Source organism: Chaetura pelagica, unplaced genomic scaffold (genome assembly GCF_000747805.2).
Source record: "Chaetura pelagica isolate M959 unplaced genomic scaffold, ChaPel_1.0 scaffold364, whole genome shotgun sequence".
Classification (NCBI taxonomy): domain Eukaryota; kingdom Metazoa; phylum Chordata; class Aves; order Apodiformes; family Apodidae; genus Chaetura; species Chaetura pelagica.
This window is the reverse complement of record NW_009953089.1, coordinates 1,717,280-1,737,496: the sequence shown is the minus strand read 5'-3', so window position 1 is coordinate 1,737,496 and position 20,217 is coordinate 1,717,280. Positions and strand designations below refer to the sequence as shown.

The 20,217-nt window shown below is 40.8% G+C and overlaps 1 protein-coding gene across 1 annotated transcript in view; it reads right to left on the bottom strand.

Annotated features, from left to right (window-relative positions):
- Window positions 1–20,217, bottom strand: part of PTPRG (protein tyrosine phosphatase, receptor type, G) — a gene marked incomplete at its 5' end in the record, with an annotated part of 313,696 nt that overhangs the window by 93,042 nt on the left and 200,437 nt on the right. The window contains 2 exon segments of the mRNA XM_009997037.1: window positions 3,890–4,082; window positions 9,143–9,300. Coding sequence (XP_009995339.1) covers window positions 3,890–4,082; window positions 9,143–9,300 — 351 coding nt within the window.

The window sequence follows — 20,217 nt, the reverse complement described above, 5'->3', positions numbered from 1 at the left end:
ACAGAGAAGCTCTAGCTTTGCAAAACTTTAGATAAATCAGTACTGTAACACTGGTGAGCCCTCTTGTTAAATTTTACAGGCCTGATGATCTGCATGATTTAACAGCATGATCCACTGTATATCATATCTTAAATCACAGACAGTTTCACCTTCAAGTTAATCTGAAAGATTCTTCTTAAAAAATATTGTTGTATGATGGTTTAGTATCAATCCACCAGTTGCTACAATTGCAGAGCTGGACAGTATTTATCCCAAAAGGTGTATTTCAGAAATAAGATATTTGAAGAGGATCTGTATGGTTTCTTGAAACAGCTCCAGGGTCAACTTAAGAATTAAGCTCAGCTCATGGGCTCTGATTCAGCAAAGTTCTTATGCATGTGCTTTTACTCTAGGCATACAAGCAGTCCTCAAGAGGACTGCTTTAAATCAGCTTTTGCCAACAGGAGGAAGGAATGAGATAACTGACCAAAGAAAACCCTTCTTGCTAAATACTAACACAAAAACAAACTGCCAGGTTAAAATTAGCCCTCTACACAATTTCAAATTAGCTAAAATATTTTCACTATCTTGTATTCTGATGATTGGAAACACTGCTTCTCCCTTGCTTTTTAAAAATTAAAATTAAAAAAAAAAAAAAAGGAGGGAGAGGAGACCAACTGCAAAACATAAGGCTGGTAACATTCATATTGGCTAACGAACTGGATCCAAATGCACTGACAGTTTAGTTTTGGTTGACCTAAAATAGCCTTTCCCAGAAGACATTTTATTTACCAAATGCCACCACTTAAAGGGCTTTGCTAAGGAAATACTCCAAGGACTTGGCATAATCTGAGAAATAGTTTTCCTCCAGTGTATCTGCAGGTTATGCTACTGGTCACGGGTCTGTGACCTGAGACAGCTTTGATAGCTGGGAGAAAAGACATTCCTGTTTGGTGCCAAACTGTTTAGGATAGCACGTTTGTCAATGGGCAACTGCAGAGCTGCCTTGCTTTGTGCTGATCTGAAATTCCCCATTCACTAGGGGATTCTGAAAATTATTCTGAACGTTATGCAAATTGTTCTGGGCACATTTTCCTCCAAAAAAAGAAAGGCTTACATAACGAATGCTCCACTGTTTTCTAGATTAGCAATACTGCCCACAGACTTAATAGAGTGTGACAGAGGAAACAAATCGCAAAAATTCACACCGACAAACAAATTCCAACTTCCCCTCCAGAGCTGAAGACCATCACAAACCATACCACCTTGCAGCAAGTAAAAGACACATTTTTGTGACCTTGCCTTTTTTTACAAAGCACAAATCTAAGCACAGGAAGGGTTAGACAGGAGCCAACATGTGATAGCCATTGGTCACATTGCTTAATGCAATGTGGAAAGCATCGAGATGCAACCAGGAGGTGTGCAGAAGAATCTGCATACAATACAATTGTTATGCTAACCCTACACTCTTATATTTGTATGCTAGACTGTCTGGCTGAGAAGTGCTCCTTGCATTCAGCTTCTCAGCACTTGTGCCTGAATGACACTATATAAAGAGGTACTGTATTTACTAGCTGAATAGACAATAGGTTTTGCTTTCAAGTATTGTGACTTCAACTCATTTTATTTATATGTCTGTAGTTCAGAATGTGCAATGGACCAAGCACATCATCACTGTTCACCTTTGTCAAAAAAGGGGCCAGAAACATCCACAGTGCTGTATCTCTGGAACAGCTATAACTCATCCCTGTAACCTTTGGAGGATACACAACAATCCATTTTGTGTTAGCAACACAGCAGCAATCTATTTATTTTTAAGTTAATGAAAAAAACACCTGTTTTCAGCATCCCCTGGTGTTCACACAACCCAAAAAGTGACAAGTTGACAGAGCCAGTACAAAAAGACTGGCTGCCCAGCCATTAGCCTCCCATAGCAAAAGCTCAAGAGAAAAAAAACCTAAAAAAATCACTGACTCGAGCATTTGCAGAGATGCAGTTGATGACACACTGAATATTGTCAGATCATGGGAAATGGTGGAATGCATGGCCCTCACCCGAGGGTTCCTCTTGAGAATGTTGTAAGCACACAATCCCAGGCAGACATGAATGCAGAGCACTATGGCACCTGGACATGATGGAAGGGAACTCATAGAGAAACTGCTCAGGAAACCAAGCTATCTAATTGTGGACTAATGTTTGTGCAGCTCCCTTGCTCCTGTAGAATGGCTCACATCATGTTAAGAAAGCCATGTGTTCTTGGCCAAATCTGGGCTTTGGAGTTCTTAAGGATGAAAGTCAATGGGAATCCTTCCAGTCACTTAAGTGCTCCTTTGGTATCAACACTTCCAGCTTCAAGGTCAGCTCATTAACTACAGACCTTAGCATCTGTAATGCTTTTTCAAAATTGTGGGTTTCAGCTATTTACTATGGGGGTGAAAATCACCTAAAGCATTTTTATAATCTTAAAAGCCACCCAGAGAGGCAAGGAATATGCAGGCACGTGGCCAAAGCAGTAAAATCTTCTTGAACATTACACCACATGCACCAGAGGTACCTTGGCTGCACTCAAAATAAAACCTAGTCAGTTTTGTCACTTTTAACATAATGTAACCTATTAACTTTCATCACTGTTCTGGGTAAGTAATAAGTACACAGGATATAACTGAAGAAATAAATATTGACACGTGTTGCTGTTAAAGCTCTGATTGAAAAATGCAGGGCAGAGCATCAGAGCGTGGCAGGGTTTCTTCATCCCCAAGATCTCTTTCTCACTGCTGATGTAAATTCTCTGTCCCAAAGCTGCCTTTAATGTACATGTGGTTTGTGTACATGCATATTACATATATCTAAATAAGCACGCTCACAGAATAATGAGCCTTGAGAAATACACTCTTCCAGCACTCTCTTGGGAGGCGGAGGTTGCTGAACGCAGCTGTTTTCATGATTCACACCCTCTGAAAACTACACTGCCTATGGCTGGCCAGGTGAAAACAGCAAGTACCAAAGAGTAGCTTGTAAATCTGCTTAGCTGTTTTCTTCTGGCACACTGCACCCCCTCTTCTTTCCCTCTACCCAGAACTGGTTAAGCACCAAGCGCTTCTTGAGACTGAAGACTGGGAAGCACAAGTCATTCCTCCTACCTATAAATAACACCATTCAATAAAATAAAAGCAAATAAAGGTAGTAAATTGTATTTATTTCTAGTCTTATTTTATTCAGTACACATTTCTCTCAGAATTTTTGATGTGCTTCTCTAGCCAGGGCTGTCTGTGCCAACTCAGTGACAGCAACCTCCCTTCCACCCTCTCCATCCAAGCTCATTATCCAGTGTCTGACAGAAGCAAGAATCAGCTGCTCTACAAAAAGGCACATGAAACACTTCAGCAAGACATTAGAAAATCACCTGCCTATAAGGAAGAGCTTTTTTCCCCTGTCACCATTACCAAGAGATTGATTCAAATGCCAAATTAAAAGATCGATGTTTCTTCAAAAGGTCTTGTTACTGTAAAAATGGATCCTATAACCACATCTGGATACTCTATTGCCAAACATCCAACGAGTCAGTGCTAATGGGGCTGAAATTTTACCTCTGACCTTGACCCTTCATGTTTCCTTTTGTCAGGCATCTCTAAGGCCCTACAGCCAATCAGCAGAACCAGGGTCATGACTGTTTTGAGACTCACATATTCTAGGGCTTTATTGCCATGGCACCTTAGGACAGCAAATTTCACAGGTGACTGCAGGCACATACAGAATTAATTAATCTATTGACACATACCAACAAGGAATGCCTGCTCACACTGTGTTATTTCTTTGGTAGCTCACAGCTATCCTCATCCTTTTGATGACAAAGTAGACCAAAAAAATATTACCTTATGAATCAAGTGCAAAATTTGTAACTGTAACCTACCTTTGGAAGCTTCTGTGCCCAGTGGATTTTCCAAGATGTCTGTCATATCTTGGCTCCAAGCATCCTTCACAGCAGATTTAGACACCTTCCTGTTGTTGAGGTTTTGCTGTGGTCGGAAGTTATTCCTCAGGTACTCCACGGACTTAACGTGGTCTTGCTGTTCAGTGGTGAAGATGGAGTAGAAGGCCTCCAGCTGATTGCAGCCAGCATGGCAGGGGAGAGAGAGGACGTTCATTAGAAAAACAATGCGGTGGAATCCGGGTGGCTGATAAGAAAGTAAAATGGCAGGAAGCAAAATGCTGATGCCAAGACTGATAAACCCCAGGAGAAGTCGTGCTGCCCACTGAAATCACTGCCAACCATCTTATCTCAGCACAGAGCTTATCCTGCCCAACCAGGGAGAAGGCCTTCTAGCAAATCATGGACGTCTTTCCTGGGCAAGGAAATATTTGCCCTTAGACCCCCTGTCTGGAAGGATTTCACGGGTGACACAGCCATGCCAAACCCTCCTCACTGCTGGCACCGTTTTGCTTTGTGGTGTCACGTCAAAAAGTGCTTCCAGGTCATTGCACCCCAAGAGCCTTCTCCAGAACAAAGCAACCTTATCTCTGAATACATTATGAAGTTTAGCTGCCAGGCTAAGCTTCACAGACTGTCACACCTTTACATGATGGACAGCAAACCCATGAGTTGGTTTGCCCAGGAGCAGGTGAATAGCAAAGTGAAGCCATCTCAGGACTACCAGCTCCAGGAGCCCTGACCTTCCAACCAACCCCTGTTCCCTCTGATACCTAACTATAGGGTGAGGAAAAAACCCAATCCATGGAATAAATGTATTTAGGCACATTTAGCATATGCTCCTCTGGGAGTAAATTTGCTCTGTTGGATTCAGATCTGAGCTATTTTTATTAAAGTGTATGAACTTGTAAGGAAGAACCGTAACTGGAAAACTTTTCTGTTACTTCATATCTTAGTATTTCTTGGAAATTTCTAGCAAACTAAGGTGAACATATTTTCAGCTAATGTTTTTCTCACTGCTATCAAGGTCAATATAGCATTTATGAATAGCCTGTTATCACTCAGGTCTAGAACTAGAATTGGTTATGTTGCTGCTGGAAAGACTGAGCAAGAGAAGGATGCAGTCCTGATATTGTTTACATCAACATCAATTACATATATTGATAGCAGGGATTTTGGGAGTACAGAACCTGCCCCAAGACTTTAAAAAGGGACTTGAATTACATTCATACCTTAATGACAGGTCACTTTGACAGATACAGCCTTTTCATTAAGTGCATCTGCTCTAAAAGTTACAAAGCGTGTGAGTGTCCTGAAACTTGTGACCAGGAAAAATTATCATTGGAGTCCCAGTCGAGAGTTGATTGTACTGATAAAAATAATCAAATTAATTTGTAACAGAGCAGCTAAGCATCGCAGTCTGCTAGGCCTGACCATCCTGCTTATCTAGGCTTAAATCTGTAAACCTTCTCTGATCCATAGGCCAGGAGACAGTACATTTTTACACATTTTCTTTCAAAAGTAAAGTTCTCTTGGAGTGGGTAGTGTGTTGATCTGGCTAATGGAGATACATATAGGAATGCTCCAGAGGGCTGGAGCACTTCTAGGAAGACAAGCTGAGAGAGTTTGGGTTGTTCAGCCTGGAGAAAAGAAGCCTCTGGGGAGACCTTAAAGCACCTGCTAGTGTCTGAAGGAGCTACAGGAAAGCCAGATAGAGGCTTTTTACAAGGGCTTGTAATGATAGGAAAAAGACTGATGGATTTAAACTGGAAGAGGACAGGTTTAGGTTAGATATTAGGCTGAAACTCTTCACTGTGAGGGTGGTGAGACACTGGCCCAGGTTGCCCAGCAGTTGTGGCTGCCCCATCCCTGGCAGTGTTCAAGGACAGGCTGGATGGGACTTTGAGCAACCTGGTCTAGTGGGAGGTGTCCCTGCCTGTGCAGGGGAGTTGGAACTAGAAGATCTTTAAGGTCCCTTCCAACCCAAACCATTCCTTGATTCTGTGATTGTTTGGACGTTATCACTGGGAGCAGTGCATGGACAGCAGGAGGGAGAAAGGAGGGACCACACAGCTCTGATCCTGAATTTGGCAGCTCTCTACAAAACACAAACCCAAGGGAATTGAGCTGCAGGTAATCACCTCCAAAATAACACAACTCAGGCTTGACCATTTTTAGCAGTAGCTTCCCCCCGTCACAACTACTTTTACTATACAAGCAGTGACACTGAGGCAGAGGGATGGCAGGTGACCAGCAGAAAGAGGTGACAGCCAGTGACCAGTTCCCATCACAGACAAGGAGCTCAGGTACTTCTTCCAGTCTTGCAGGTACTAATGGTGGAATTTGGATTGCAATTTTTTTTTGGATCTTAGATGAATGCCTTATTCCCTGGTTCTCAACTGCAATTCTCTCTCTGATTCTTCAGAAAAACATCCCAAAGAATCTTGACAACAGTTTCCTAATTATTAGCAGAAGACTTTTGGAAGCATCTTTGGATGGGTTAAAAAAGGGGCAAAAGGACCATTGTCTTACACTTTTGTCTTAAAAAAACAAATACCCAACAGATGATCCTGCTATACCCCTCTATGAAAGTGCACACCAAAGCTCTTGTGCATATTTAAGTATCTTTTGCACTTCATGCACTGGAAGCAGTTTTGATGAAGCCAGGTAACAGGCTTAAGGTTACTTTATAAAAGCTCAAGAACTTGGGTAGAAACTGCTTCTATGAAGTCAAATCTCTAGGCTTATGCTTCCATGACATTAATTGAATTTTTAAACTCTTAGAGTGAACTTTTAAAATATTTTCTTCTGCCATGCTACCTTGGGGAGGTATAATTGCATTTTAACAACTGCCAGTTCAAATATGATTTTTAACCTTCCCCTTTTAATGTGTTGAAGTATATATAAGTAATTTCACCTTCATTTTTACTATAAAAATATTATCTACCAGAAATGAGAAATTAATTTATCTCTAGCTGATAAGACAAAAAATAATAATATCAGAGCTTCAGTCAAGGAGCTACATTCATGCTCTTCAAGGAATACAAGAGCTCCTGTTCAGAAGAAGAAATGAAAAGCTGCTCTAAGACTATTGCATGTACAAGGAAACCTGATCTAAAATTCTGAGTCATGTAATTACAAACCATTAAAGCTTGATGTGCAGTTTTGTAAGGGTTGGATATACAGACAGCAATTAAAAATACTGAAACTGTTATAAACACAATGAGGTACTCTGAGATATGCATTATGAGAGATAATGCCATGCTTTGGGTCATTGAAGGCACTTAGCTTTACAATGCATCTGCAGGGTGACACAGCTTGTCCTGTTTTGTTGTCTAATTATTGGGAATGATGACGGTGATGGAGCACTGAGAATAAAAAAGAGAAGCCTCCACAAATGGACCACTTCTGTACTGTCCTTTTTACAGAGAGGTATTTTGCACAAAAGCAAAGATTTAATTGGAACAACAACAAAGCTTAGACAATCTCACTTTCCTCCTCTGGGATTGCAGGCTGATTCACCGGGTTTGTGATAGAGAAGGTTAAACTATAGCAATGGATTATGTTGCACTGTTTTTCTTAGAGGAACAAATAATAATCATAGCAATGGCAGGGTGGTAGGCTCTTAAAATATACCCATCTAGAGCTGCCAAGGGGAAGAATACTATTACTTATTCCACATGTGTTGAACTATCAATGAAAGTCTGTCTATGCAGAGAATTCCCAGCCCTTCAACCACACATGCATGCATAAAGCAGCACAACGCCAAATTTTAAAGGGTTGACTTGGCACAGTTACTATTGTACAGCACAGGAAAGAAGCTTTGCCAGGATAAAGTACCTTTATACCATTATAATGATGGCCATAATTGGTACTTACCAGTTTATTTGCATTTGTTAAAAAAGGAAAAAAATGAAGTCACAACCCACCTGACGCACATACAGGGTATAAAACTGAGCGTGGGCCAGGCCTTGCAGCCACCAAATAATAAACAGTAAACTTATTGATGCAGTGAAAAGCTACAAGGGATTGCAAGGATCCTGCGGGCAAGGACAGAATTCAAAATGATCTCGACAATCAGAGAAATAGCCTGAAAAAAACAAAGGGTCCGATTCAACTGGGACCATGTGCAGAGTGTCCCACGCTTCAGCCAGAACCCAGGGCTGGGTGAACGCCTGATGTGCTCAGCTCTGCTAGGGAGTGCTCAGGGAAACCTCCAGCAAAGGGTTCCTGCTGCCCTGGAGCTGAACACAGGCAACAAAGTCATGCTTCTGTCAAAAAGGCAATCTAACACCAGCACGGGCGGCCAGACATGAATCCTGCCATGTCTCTCAGCCTCAGGAGGGCCCAGCTGATGTGCTGAGACTGGTTTTGAACATGGCACTAAAAAAAAAATGAGTCTACGGAAGAAGCAATGGGATCTAGAAAACATGAAAAAAAAAAAAGCCTGGAGCAGGGGCCTTCCATCCTTTAGAAATCTTTGAGAACCAGCATCTGTCAGTCAGGATCACCCAGTGAACTATTCACTTATGCTTTGCAGAATTACTGTATTTTCCAAGTTTGTTTTCAGTGGTTTACTAAAGATGAATAAAAGGAAAGACAAACAGGATGGCTTTCTAAAGACAGCAATCTTACAATGTCAAAATACACTTAACTGGTAAACATCTGACTCTATCTACCACCATTCATCAGGAGCTTTCTCCTCCAGACAAATCCCAGACATTGGTTCTATTTGCATTAAAAGCTGCTATGTGCTAATTTTAAAGATTTGTGCACCAGCTCTCTGAGCACATAATGGCAGCTTTACGGTGTTATAAAAACAGTTAAGCATGGAGAATTAATGGAAAGATGCCTTTTCTAATGTAATTAGTTCAAATTACTAAATCTGAGCCGAACTGAAATCACTCACTTTACTTTGAAAACAAAGTTTCAATTAAAAAGAATAAAAAGGAACTCCATGTAAATGTTTACACCATAGCTTAATTTAATCTTAACAAAAACAATATGAAATAAATCACTGAAAGGAAACTGGGTTTCATGTTGTACTGTCTTCTTAAGACTGATGGCTCATGTTCAGAAATAATATTACTTAAGACAAAAAAAAACCCCAACAAATAATCACCGACACTTCCTTTTTTGTCAACAGAAACATTTTTTTGCTCTCAAAATTAAATCGGCTGGTTTTGAAAACACTGTCAAATCAAGGCAAGGACTTCACTCACAAAATAAACACACCTGATGGTAAGAAATGGGCACAGGCTTCCGGAAAACGACCCACTCCACGATCTCACTACATGGAGGGGTAGTCAGGGAACCCGCGTAGCGGTAGTAGCTGCCCAGCGATGTCGGCAGGAGGTCCCTCAGCACAAAGGGATCCAGAAAGGTCTCCTTCTCTGCAGGGAAGATTGACAAGCAGAATTACACTTTTTTGGTTTTTTTTCAACATGCATCTTTAGAACAGACATCACATTGATAGGCAGCCTAACAAGGTGTAATGGCAACAACATATTTTATCTCATCTGTATGATGAAAGATGAAAGCGCCCTATCAGGAAGGCTCTGCAAGAGGTGATGTGTTCATTATTAAAAGAGCAGCCAAAATGCTAGTCAATCCTATAGTGAACACACACGCCCCTATTTTGAATGTGTGCATGTGTGAAATGCCCTCGTTACCCACTGGTTTATGTTAGCACAGAAATAACACTGTATTCAGTGGCTTCAGCACTCAGTAAATGCCTCTCCAGCTGGATGGCAGAGAGGGATGGCCAAGACCCAGGGGGACACAGCCAGGCCCCAGTGCCCCTGCTTGCTGGTGCCCAACCAAAGAGCAACCAGTATCCATCCCATCCTCACCAGCAGGGAAAGGGCTCAATCCCTCATGGTTGCTGAGATGGAGGAGGCAGAGTCACATTGCCCAGCCAAGCTTATCTGGGAGCTGCCAGGGGGGTGAGCTGAGGAGCAGAGCTGCAGGGCATCTGGGCACCTCTGAAGATCAACATGGTGCTCCCAACAGCATCCAGCCAGAGCTCATTTGGGACTGCCTGCACCAGGCCACACAGGCATTGCTGGGCAGGCTGTGAGCTGCAGTCAGCACAGCACCAGAAATATATCTCAGAAGTAAATCCACTGCCTCTTCTGCATAATCTGAGACACTCCTGCCCAGAGTCCAGCAGTCTGGGAACAAACTCTTTCCTCTGAGAAGCTCCTTGGACAGCCTGAAATGCAAACCTAAGCACTGAAAGCATTTAACTTCAAGCAACAGTGACAAGCTGGTAATATTTAACACTGAGAAAAAAAAATAAATAAATGAAAGGAGAGAACAGCTGCAGGCAAGACAATTTTCCTGCCATCCCTGAGCATTTATCCTCTGCAATTTATGTTGACTCACAGGCCAAAGCTCTCTCTCAGCCTGAGCCAAGGTGCTCAGTGCCTCAGGGCATGCTGACACACGAGGCTCTCCCATACATCTTTATTCCTGATTTTTCTATATTCTTCATGCCTCAAACAAGAGTCCACATTTGGGTACCAGGAACTCTTCTCTCTCTGCCTCATCAGAGCTGCTAAGCAAGCCCACTGCCCTGAAGCAGAGCAGAGAAGCAGGTAGGCTGGTGATTGACACATACATCTTCCAAAGTCAGAAGGAAAAGAAAAACAGTGAAGTCTGCAGAATTCCCTTCCACAGCATCCCACAGTCTTGATCAAGAATTGCCCATACCTCTAAGCAGCAGCCTCACAGCCAGGGGGATTTTCTTCCCCATTGCTGCTGCAAGGTGCAAATACACAATGTACTTAAGTCATCTTCTATTCTTCTGCACAACAGCAACAGGTGTGCAATGTTTTCATAGCCTTTAGCATTTTAAAAAAATGAGTAATTCCATTGCAACAGAATACTGCAATCTCTTAATTAACAATTTCTTTCCTTCTAATCCAAGCAGATTTCAAGCACTCCTGCACCTCCAACTAGGAAACAAACAAATAATAAAACACTTATTTTCCTCTTCATCTCATGCCCCTGGGAAAAAAAGTATGATTTGATTATAAATAGTAAAATATACGATTGGCCAAAGTTCAGAGAGATTCCAATCAAGAAGACATAATCACAGCAAAAGGTCGTATTTAATTTGATTGGCTTATTTTTATATGGGAAAAATTGGCTAGAAAAATTGCAAAGTCAGTCAAAGGACTTGATTTCCCAGTGCAGCACACACAGATCTTCACAGCACAATGACATGGGTTTTCTAGTTAAGCAGCTGCTCCTACCTGGGAGCTGAGCAGCCAGGGGACTGCAAGGAACATGAAAGAGCATTTCAACATGCAAACGTCCCTTTTGCATTAGTAGCCACTGACTGTATATGAAATAGATGGGAAAAGAGCTTTTCTCTTGTATTTAAGCAAAACTATTTCAGTTAAAATTAACAATTTAATTATTTTTAGCTTGTGTAACCTTTTATTTAGAATGATGGAATCACACTGCTGGATAAACATGCTCTGAGAAGCAGAGAACATGGAGTACCCCTTTATCAAAGGATGGCAGGAGAACGAAGATCATTTTACACTTTCAAGGATTTTTGTGCCATATGCTGACAATATTATATTTTAATAATTAATTGTTCATCAAAGGAAAAGATGAAGCACAGGGATGCTAAATTCAAAGTTATTCAAATTGCAAAAATGAATAATGCATGACTTTTATATTAAATACACACTGTATTAAGTAGTCTACATTTCTTCCAACTCTGTCTTTCATTTTTAAACATTTTGAACTACAATATGAATAATCAACCACAGGAAGCTTATTTAGACAGAGAAATACCTTATTTGAATGCAAACTGGAAGTATCCGACTATGATTAAATTTTGGTTATCAATTAGGGAGGGTTTTTTCCTAAGCATTTGGAAAGTCAGAGTCAGCTGTGAAAAAGAGTATTTCTTGAGGAAAAAGTAGTTTTGCTAATACACAGTTTAAGTAGGGCAGGGTGTACTCAATCTAATTTTTCATAGCTACAAGCAATGCTGTAAGTTTTCATTAATTAATTCCAAAGATTAAAATGTTTTTTAAAAAATCATATAATTGGATTAAAATGACTACTAAAATAGATGATAATCAATTGATTATCCTTTAATAACCTAACACTTTTGAAAAAAGATCATTCACATCCATCTAGATGCAGAGTGCAGAGTTTTAGAAACCAAAGTCAGAAACAGATTTTCATGTGAAACTTGAAGGAAAAGGGACTTAGAAATTCAGGAGCTTACCTGCTATACCCTTCATGAGCATATAGACAGTAAATGTCAGGAAGTTATGCTCCTATGAGCTAGACAGATTTTTGAAAATGGGACTTGGCAGTCATGTTGCTTTTAAAATTTCAACCTTAAATTGGTTATTGTTGTTGGTAAAGCTGTAAGGAGAATAATTTGCAAGCTGACCAACAGCATTCATGGAATATGGAAGAAATATTTTACATAGATATACAACACACGTGTACATAAATAATTCATACTAAATGGGAAAGAACAAGGATGGGCAATAACCCTTCTTCACTGCTCCTATTTCCCATTTTCAGTACTTGGGATGAGCACAAATTACATCCTGAAAGTTGGGAAAAGACTGAGCAGCATGAGGAGTTCCTAGGAAGGAGAAAGCAGACAAGGCTGGGAACTGCATAATCTACAAGACAGCATTTGCTGACAGGTACTAGGAAATAACTGGTAGACAAAGGGGAAAAAAAACAACTCAGCAATAAAAACCCATGTTCAACTACAAATACATGTGAAGCACTGCAATCCATGAGCCACCTACTCGTCTGCTGCTCTTTGTTCTGCTCCCATCTCAGCACTGAATGCAGATGGGCACCCAAGAAGAAAAAGAAACAACCAGAAAATCGGAGCCCCAGAGACTGTGACCCTAACAACAGGCCCTCTAAGTAGACAGGACTCCTCTGGAAAGGCAACAATGAACGTGCTGCTGCAGCCACCACTCTTGGGCAGCGCAGAAAGGAGTAGTAGCCCAAGCATCCACTGAGATGCCCCACAAATTCTGTAGAGAGAACTTTATTGACAGTCAACAAAAAGCAACACTTTGTTTAAAGCACCAAAGCTCGTCAAAAAGCGTTCACTGTCATATTTCCAAATAAAAAATTAGCAAATGTGACACATTCATTGTTGACAATTAAGACAATGAATGTGACATTTAATTTACTCAGTGTTCCACAGCATAAAAGAGCAATGTTGTATTTTAACTCTTACATTCACAAAATACCTGATTAACAGAGCCAGCTGGCAAAATATTTGACCCCATACAACACTGAAGTTTACCTCTTGGTCCTTCTCCCACAACAGCAATAGGGAAAGTCACACTCAGCCTATTCTTTGGGTGGGTAAATCTCCCCACTATTTTGCATGGGACCAAGGGCCATTTTTTTTGTACAACCCAACCCAAAGAGCAATTGCAGGCATGCTTAAAAAAGCGGACCTATTTACACTCTTTATTTGTCAAGGCATCACCACAAGATGTGAACTAATAGGAACTGTGGACAACAGTTTTTTGCAAGCAGAGTTAAAAATCAGATCTTAAATCGGATACCGGTAGTGGATCTTCACCAACTGCTGCAGTTTTTACAAGCTGATGCCAACAATTATTATATTGCAAGAGCCACCAGTTGAACATTTTGAGTTCAAGGACTGACTTGCTAAAAATATGTTCTGCAAAATGCTGGATAAAGATAGACCTGAATTTTACCAAATCACTGTAGAGTAAGAGGCTTCTTGAGATATGCAGGTAAGTACTACACAACTATCTGTGATCAAAAACCTTTCTAAATTTAACAGGAACTTGGATTAGAGATCACAAGAAAATTACTATATGCCAAGTCCATTTATATCTCATGGAATGCTTTGGGAGTTTCATCATGCTTTTCTGTAAGAAAACAGGAACTTGGCAGCATTGAAAACAATATCTTAAAATGAGTCTATTTCCAAAATTAACGTATGTGCAGTGCCTGATAGGTGGAAACGTTACCCAGCTACACTTTGAATAACTGAAATCTGCAATCCCAACATAAAGAGCTTTGAAAAACCTCCCAAATTTGTTTAACAATGTTACTGCCAATTTCATTTTCACAATGAGCCAAGTCATTCTAAAGCTTCTGCATTCAAACATTTAAAAACCAAACACACAAAAATAACCAAAAGGACACCATGCCACACACCCACAGAGCCAGAACTCCCCAAGAGGAGGAGGCTGCACACCAGAGCCAGGGACCAGAGTCACAGTGGTGATTTTGAGGATGAGATTACAAATATTATATATTGCTTTAACTTACAAGATCAGCATATGAGCACTTGCTGTGTGAATCCAGCATGAAGAGCAGTTTCTGACAGTCCTCTGTACTCAGGGTAATTTTTCTCATTTATTGTGCAATTATTTTTCCTATGTTTATTTAGTTTTTAAAAACCAGAGCCTCTGCTGAATAATGAAAGAAAGCACAGCATGGTGGGGAGGAAGGGAATGAGATCATAACACAGTTCTGCAGGCTAATTTAATCTGAGACAACCAGTGAGTGGTACAAAAACCAAGAGCAAATAAAAAAGACAAGTCTCCTATGCAAAAAAGAAAAAATGAAGTTAAACCTTTTCACACCAGGTGTTGGTCTCAGACTTAATTTTTCTCACTCCCTCTCTTAAAACAGCTTAGGAGGAAAAGCTTTAGCTGGGAAGGAGATGTCTTAACTCCTTAAAGAAGTAAAAAATAATTCTGAACCATTAATACTTAAGCACTGCTGAAGCACAGTTTGGCAGAGAGCCTGTTGTCATCCCAGACTGAGATGAGACTTGTGCAGGTTTTGCAAAACCTGAGGCAGAAGTACATGAGGAGACAAGGCTGGAGGGACATGGAAACTAAGAAATACAGAATGGGCAGCAGTGATAGGAGAAAAAAAGAAACTATGACAATGGGATTAGAGTAGAAGATGATCCCTGGGGAAAGCTGGATCCTGGCAGATGTAGGGCAAAGTGTGGCAGAAGTGGCCAGAGGAGTGTGGGCTGTTCATGGCTGCTCCAGCACAAAACTGCACATTCTCAGACTTCATCACCCCTCTCTTCCCAGAAAACGTCCTGAAAACCCACCAGCAAAGCACCCAGCTCCTTCTCCCTGCTGGTGATTTGTTCACATTCAGCATTAGCCTTCGATCTTAATGTTTAACAACTGCAATCTTCTTTTTGTTAGTTTGAATTAGTTCTTCTGTGCAATACATTAATTCTATGTCAGCTCTCTGGTCTTTACTCAGCCGTGACCAGCATTGCTTTCTGCAGAGCAGACAGGTGAAGGACCAGAGGTTTCCAACACTTCCATCACTCATTCTTTTAAATGATACAGACCCCTGCAGCTATGCACAGAGCTGCCCTACATAAAGGTGTGAACTTATCACCTCTACTCTCATCTTCATTTCCCAGTTCCCTCCTCCTCCTCTTTGCTCCACAACAATCATGTCCTGGCCCCTTTCACACAGCTACTCTGACTGTGAACACAAGAACAGATCAGAAAACAAAAGAATATATTCAGATCATCCCTGAGGAAAAAAAATGCTCCTCCACGTTTGCTTCTCAGTTCAAGACATCACACTGCTCTCCTTGCTCCAAACTGGGATCCTGCTTTCTTCAAAGTTTTGCTTTAAAAGATGAGGTCCCACGGTATCACATCTTGCCTTCACCCTTCTCCCCCGCCTTTCTTCTCTACAACCCCTGGATATTTGGTGCAGAAAGCAAACAGCTTGCCAGGTGGTGTTATGGTTAAAGTGAAAAACAAAAGAAAAAACCTGTCATGTTGCTAATGGTGTTTTCTTGTTATTATGCCTTCTGGTGTGATAGATCCACAGGGTAACTAACACTGTCTGGATTGCTTCCTTTTTAGTGCTGATTTCTTTTAACAGGTTATTCAGTGTTTTTTTTTGCCTAGGACAGCTGGAGAGATGTGCAGTATATTTATTCTTGATCCTTTTTCATTATTAAAACAATTCTATTTCTGCTGTATTTTGATCTGGGTCTCCCCAGTACTCCCAGAAATGTTAATGGTCATCACCAACTTGCCTGAAAACATCTCACCCATCTCAAGGGACACCCAAGACCACACTCTGCTTCTTGCTGAGCTTAAGTTACAGTGTTTTAATAATACAAAGGCAAAGTAAAAAAAACAGATTTTTGTCCAAATGCCCTTTTAAATAAACAAAGGTTCCTCTCTTCCTCTCACCCCATCCCACATTTGCAAACAAGCAACAGATGCCATCGATTCACTTTGTACCTAAGCTTTTGATCTGGCTCCACTTTGATTTTCACTGCTCACTTTTGACAAGGAAGGGAATAAGAGCCTCATTTTTGTGACATTAATGGAGGCTTTTCTACTGTGGTAATCTGTTTGTGCTCTGCTAAAAATTTTCTGCTGATACATGTAGATTCTTGGTGACAGCCACAGGGAACAGGGCAGAGTGACAAAATAAGGTTTCCATCACCCTGAAAGATATTCCAAGAGCCTGTGGGCTGCTGCTCCCTCTGACAACCTGCACAGTAGAACAGGAATGTGCAGAACACCCATGCCCAGGCTGGGAGAGGGCAAATTCTGTGCAGCCTCCAGCTCTGTGTGCTGCCCTTGGGACTGACATGGGGGAAGAGACTCATTTCAATGCCTTTCAGGCAGCTGGTAAGAACAAGGAAAAGGCATCTCTAAGAGGCTTACATACAAAATGGTACTAAAAAGGGCAAGTCAAAGACAGCAGAGGTGAGGAAAAAGCAATGTTTCTGTGCAACAGCTCCATCCTGCTATGTGCTCCTCTGAGAGCTTGCTGAGGCATGTGGCAGACAAAAGCTTTAGTAGCCATTTTAATGCAAATCAACTGTATAAGACATAACCCTGTATTTCACATTCCCCTATTCCCACAGGGCACAATCATTCTCTCTGAGGCCCCAGGAGCATCCTCAGCCCTTGTGAAAGAACAGTTCCATCCTGCCCTGCCTCAGGATGTCTTTAACTAAGGATGTGCATCATCCCACCAGCACCAGCAGGAGACCCTTCCCAGCAGCTTTTGTGGTGAGAAGAGCATTTGAAGAGGAACTGGAAAAGCCCACCAGCAGTCAGAGCTGAAAGACACTGGCAGGTTGGCATCAGACAATCTGTATTAGGCTTGCCTGTGCTCCATCCCTTCTGCAGAGAGGGCTGCACACTCCCAGCTGTCGGTCCCTGCGGGCTCCGTGGCAGACGCACGCTCCTCGCGCACTTTGTGGCAGGAAAAGCAGGAGTGAGAATAGCAGGCACATCGCTGGCGGGAGGTGTGACAAATCCTTGGCAGAGCATAAAAACCAAAAGCAATTTTAAAACCAGCAACAGACACCTGACAGTTCTGAAAGGAGCCTCCTCGGCGTTCGTGTGCCTTGACAATGCTCTGCAAGGACAGATGCAGGAGATGGGGAGTGTTGATGTGACGGGCACCTACTCTTGGGCAGAAAGATGCAAACCCAATGCATGATCATTGATCCAAACATTGTTAGGTGGTTTGGTACAACACTGGTTTCCTTCCAGCTGGGAAACTTTATGTGGTTGCTCATGTAAAATTAAGGCTAATGTGGCATTAAGATTCTACAAAATTATGGCCGGAGATGAGGAAGCAAAGTGAACTCTGAGTAGCGACTAAGCCTGCATTGATTTTTATGTGTGCATTTCTCTGTCATTGTTACTAAGCTGGTGACACTGTGACGGGCACAATTATTTATGTTCCATCAAATTAGTAAGTAATTCAAATCCCTGACGAAATCTCAAGCAAAAAATGCTTTCATTTTCACAGAAAGTCCTTCTGACATTTAAATTGTTCATTTACCCCTGGAAGGGCACTGTAAGAATACAAGAACTTCACAGAAAAAATGCAAAGCTATGCAAGAAAAATAAAAAACCAGGTCACCACTCATCAGTACCATTCCTGCATCTAAGTGAAGGTCATTGGATCTGTCAACGTTATGGGGACAGGACAATGTGGCTGCCCTATACAGCATGATGCAGATTAGAGTCCCCATATAGGATCAGACCTTCTAGTATCATCAAGCAAATTAAGGAATGAGAATGAATGTTAGTGTGGGTGTGTAATTTCCTCTTTGAAAACTGAGTGATTGCAAGGAAGGAGTGACTGTCCAGCTCAATTTAGGAAGGATACTCTGCTGGTTGGAGGAAGAGGGTTGTGGAAAATGAAGGAAATCTTACTTAAATAGGTGTGTTGAGATGAGGCACACAGGAGGAGCAAAGCTGAGGGGTTGGTAATTTATACAGCCAGCAGAAGATATACAAATATGGCCTAATTTAAAAGCAAGGTAGTTATCTCAAGATTCATATGTATTCTTGATTTCTGCATTATAGTAATGTGTTCTGTATTGTGATGACCACCTAAAACCAACACAGGCACAGAAATGTTACAAAATGCCAAGAAACTAAGGTTTCAGTTTTGCCTTTCTCCAGCTTCTTTGTTGGATTCCTCCTTGATCTGACCACTGTATCCAAAAACTGCAGGACTTTTCCACTGTAATTCAGCCAAAAATCCATGTTGCCTTAGGACCCCAGATGAACGCAGCCAAAACGGAAGGCAGGAAAAATCTTTTCAGATAAATTCATTAAAAAATATGCTCATTTAAGATGTAAGTAAATTACATGAATAAAAGAAAGGAGTGTTTCTGGAATAAAAGCTCACATCTTTACTGTTATTCTATACAAAAACACTGAAAGAGAGATGCAATATGAGAGTTCTTCACTGAAGCATTTCACCAATATTTAAGTTAAAGAGAACTGTTTCTTTGAACAAGTACTTTGTAGGAGGAAATTCCCTTATTCTAGCCACCAAAAAAGCCTTAGAAAAGGCCTTTAATCATGGCCTTTGAAACAGGAAGGAAAGCAAGATTTTCCTCTTTTTCTTCCTTAATGTTTTGAAAAGGAAACAAGTTATTGAAATATATCAAGCTATTTCCTTCACTTGAAACACGAGCAGCCTTTTGTGCATTGTGAGCAAAACAAAAAGAAATGCCTTTTATCCACCCAGATTTTGCTGCGGGTAGGCAGGACCAAGGCTGCCTAACCATTATGTGGTCAGGGAATCACAACCTCAGGACTGTGTCACATCCCACCTAATCAATTATTTTTGAGTGTGGAGTAATACCCTTAGGAGACACTGGTGTGATTATTCACTAGTGGTGGTTTCAGCTGCAGCAGCGAGAAGCAAGAGAGGGAGCAGATAAAAAATGATGAGGTGGCTAAAACACTGTCATGTGTGCAGGGGTTTGAGAGTCTTGAGACAGAAGGAAGAAGGTAGAAAACAAAGCTAAAAGGACACCTTGGTCCAGTTAAATGCCAGCTTGATTTCAGTGTCAAATTAGCCGCATAGCCCCTGAAAAAATCCTTGCAGCCCAACTCGTCCTCTCTTTATTTTTGATGGCCTGTTTTGTTACGCAGTGGGATCTAGAAAATAACATCTATTTTTGTGAAAAACGACACAAGTTTTTCAGCTCAGTGTGGTGTTTTTATTCCAACAGAAGAACACTGCAATTTATAAATAGCAAAACTTATGGAAAATTCTCTAAATGAAGGACTTTATGGTATGATATAATTTAACCCATTTTTCACTTTCTTTGGATTTATTGGTATTAAATGATTCTGGAAGTAGAGTAATTAATTCAAAATCCTATTTGTTTTAACCTAACACTGTCAACTGGTTTTAAAGTTTTCAGTCAAGAGAAAAAAAATAATGTTTGTTAAGCTCCACAGCAGTAGCTAATGTCTAAAGACAATCCTCAGAAAAGGTGCAAAGATGTTTTATCACAGCACTATAGATGGGATGGAGATTTATTACAGTACTGAGCACCATTCCAGCAGATGCCTTTTGAATTACAATGAGATTATTAAAACTTTACAAATCATTATATTAAAACCTGACAAGAGTACTTTGGGAACTGGAGCATCTTGATGTCATTGCTAATGATGCATTACCCATGACAAGGTTTCAGGAAAATTCCTAAGTAAAAATTGGTTATAAAAGTATAAAACATATTAATATTTATTTCAGTACCTGCTATAGGTTCAAGGATAATAGGTTTATATGCATCAGAACAGCTGAATGATCGTATTTATGTCAGCATTAGAAAGATGTTCATCCACTGCAAAGTTTAATTAATTTTCATAGTTAATTTTCTGTTTCATTATCAGCTCTCTAAATTTGAAAGACAAATAATTTATAAATAAACAGAAACTTCAGAGAGGAGTATTTTTAGAGCAAACAGAAGATAAATAGCA